At 57.8% G+C, this 2,993-nt stretch overlaps 1 protein-coding gene across 1 annotated transcript; it reads left to right on the forward strand.

Moving 5' to 3' along the window:
- Window positions 1–243: 243 nt before the first annotated feature.
- Window positions 244–2,736, forward strand: LOC311186898 (zinc finger X-linked protein ZXDB-like; the record flags this gene model as incomplete). The annotated part of the gene is made up of 1 exon (XM_084258107.1): window positions 244–2,736. The coding sequence occupies exon 1, from the start codon at window positions 259–261 to the stop codon at window positions 2,734–2,736; it is 2,478 nt and encodes an 825-aa protein (XP_084114233.1). The 5' UTR covers window positions 244–258.
- Between the last annotated feature and the right edge of the window lie 257 nt (window positions 2,737–2,993).

A 2,993-nucleotide genomic window follows, 5' to 3' on the forward strand; every position in this document is an offset into this window, starting at 1 on the left:
TTCCTAGGAATATTAATCGTGGCACTTATTTACGCATACCGGACACTGCCTCTGGGCTTTCTATTCTGTTCCAGAGACCCGGTACCAGAATATTTAAATCACTGTGGCGTTAGACACGTTTTAATATCTGATAGGGCCAGTTTCTGCGCATTGCACTTTTTTTTTTCCCTTTCAGGATCGTGTTCAGGCCCGCGGCAGGGGGCGGGGTCGCGCCTCCTCCGCGGCTCTGGTTCCAGCCCAGGCCTCACGGACGCGGAGATGGAAATCCCGAGGCTGCTCACGGCTCGCGGGACACGACGGGGCGGAGGCGCTGGCAGCCCCGCGGGCGGCGGCCGGGTCCACGGAGGCCCCGACCCGCGGGCTGGCCGGGTCCCCGCGCGCCGCCTCCTGCTGCTCCGGGGCCCCCAAGATGGCGGGCCGGGACCGCGGTGCGAGGAGGCCCGCGCGGCCTCACGGGGCCCGGGCCCGGGCCCGGGCCCGAGCCTGTTGCTTCCGAGGCCTAATCAAGCTGGCGGCGGCGGCGGCGGCGGCGGCGGCGGCGGCCGCGACGACTTCTTCCTGGTGCTGCTGGACCCGGTGGGTGGCGACGTGGAGACACCGGGCTCTGGCCAGGCCTTAGGGCCCGTATGGAGGGAGGAGGCTGAGTCAAGCCCAGGGCTCCAGGGGGGTGAGAGCGGCTCAAACCCCGCGGGCCTGCCTGCGCTGGGCCCCCGTTGCTTGTCAGTGGCCCCAGTCCGGGCCCCGATCCCCTCCCCAGGTCTGGGCCCAGCTGCGGCCTTCGCGGGCACCGTCACCATCCACAACCAGGACCTGCTGCTGCGCTTGGAGAACGGCTTCCTCACCCTAGCCACGCCCCCGCCGCCAGCCTGGGAGCCCGGAGTGGCGCCTGCCCTGCAGCCTGGGGGTCTAATCGCTCCGCAAGCAGGGGCCCCGCACGCTGCGCAGCCGGGCGACTGTCCGGACCTGCCTCCCGACCTCCTGTTAGCGGAGCCGGCCGAACCCGCACCCGCCCCGGCGGCGCCTGAAGAGGAGGCGGAGGGCCGGGCCGCCGCTGAGAGTACCCAAGGGCCGCTGGGCCCGGGCCCGGGCGCGGGCGTGGTGCTGTACCTGTGTCCTGAGGCGCAGTGTGGACAAACCTTCGCCAAGAAGCACCAGCTGAAGGTGCACCTGCTGACTCACAGCAGCAGCCAGGGCCAGCGGCCCTTCAAGTGTCCCCTGAGTGGCTGCGGCTGGACCTTCACCACCTCTTACAAGCTTAAGAGACACCTGCAGTCGCACGACAAACTGCGGCCCTTCGGCTGCCCTGCCGACGGCTGTGGCAAGAGCTTCACCACGGTGTACAACCTCAAGGCGCACATGAAGGGCCATGAGCAGGAGAACTCATTTAAGTGCGAGGTGTGCGAGGAGAGTTTCCCCACCCAGGCCAAGCTCAGCGCCCACCAGCGCAGCCACTTTGAGCCTGAGAGGCCCTACCAGTGTGCGTTTTCCGGCTGCAAGAAGACATTTATCACGGTGAGTGCTCTGTTTTCCCATAATCGCGCCCACTTTCGGGAACAGGAACTCTTTTCCTGCTCCTTTCCTGGCTGCAGCAAACAGTACGACAAAGCTTGTCGACTGAAAATTCACCTGAGGAGCCACACGGGCGAGAGACCTTTCCTTTGTGACTTTGATGGCTGTGGCTGGAACTTCACCAGCATGTCTAAGCTCTTACGGCATAAAAGGAAACACGACGATGACCGGAGATTCATGTGTCCTGTGGAAGGCTGTGGGAAATCTTTCACAAGGGCCGAACATCTGAAAGGCCACAGCATAACCCACCTGGGCACAAAGCCTTTTGTGTGCCCAGTGGAAGGCTGCTGTGCCAGGTTCTCTGCTCGAAGCAGCCTCTACATTCACTCCAAGAAACACTTGCAGACTGTGGACACTTGGAAAAGCCGTTGCCCAGTCTCCACTTGTAATAAACTATTCACATCCAAGCACAGCATGAAGACACACATGGCCAAAAGGCACAACCTGGGCCAGGAACTCTTAGCTCAGCTGGAAGCTGCAAATTCTCTTACGCCCAGCAGTGAACTTACCAGCCAGGGACCGAGGGATCTCAGTGATGCAGAGCTAGTGTCTCTCTTCTCTGATGTGCCTAGCAGTAGCTCTGCTGCAGTGCTGGACACCGCATTGGTGAACGCTGGGATCTTGACTATTGATGTGGCTTCTATGAGCTCAACTCTGGCAGGGAACCTCCCTGCTAATAATAATAATAATAATAATAATAATAATAATAATACTGCCTTAGGGCAGGCTGTGGACCCTCGGTCCTTGATGGCCACCAGTGACCTTCCTCAGAGTCTGGATACCTCCCTCTTTTTCGGAACGACTGCCGCGGGTTTTCAGCAGAGCCCCTCAGATGTGGATGATGTCTCCAGTCTAAGTGCAGGGCCATTGGGATCTCTGGGCTCTTTGGCTGTGAAAAACTCCAGTCAAGAGCCCCAAGCTTTGACCCCCAGCAGCAAGCTAACAGGGGACACAGATGCTCTGACTCCTTCAAGCACTCTTTGTGAAAACAGTGTCTCAGAACTACTGACACCAACCAAAGTGGACTGGAACGTAGTGCATCCTGACTCTGACTTCTTTGGACAGGAGCAAGAAACCCAGTTTGGATTCTCCAATCCCCCAGGGAACCATGGTTCTCAGAAAGAAACAGATCTTATCACAGTGACTGGCAGCTCATTTTTGGTATGAACTAACTATTCATTCCTCACCACTTTTATTAATTACACTCAATTTTAAGGATATTCTGGACTGAATGTTTAAAATGCAGTCATTTTTTCATAGGTTTGACAAAGAACAGAGCCCTGGGCTACAAGTTTGGAGATTTAAATTCTGATCTTGAGTCTGGAACTGTCAAGTTGGGTGACCCTGAGCAAGTCACTTAACCTATCTGAGCCTTAATTTCCTTATTTATAAAATAAGGTGTTTCTAATGTCTTTTTCAGCTCT

The sequence above is a fragment of the Talpa europaea genome (genome assembly GCF_964194135.1).
Source record: "Talpa europaea genome assembly, chromosome: X".
Taxonomy (NCBI): domain Eukaryota; kingdom Metazoa; phylum Chordata; class Mammalia; order Eulipotyphla; family Talpidae; genus Talpa; species Talpa europaea.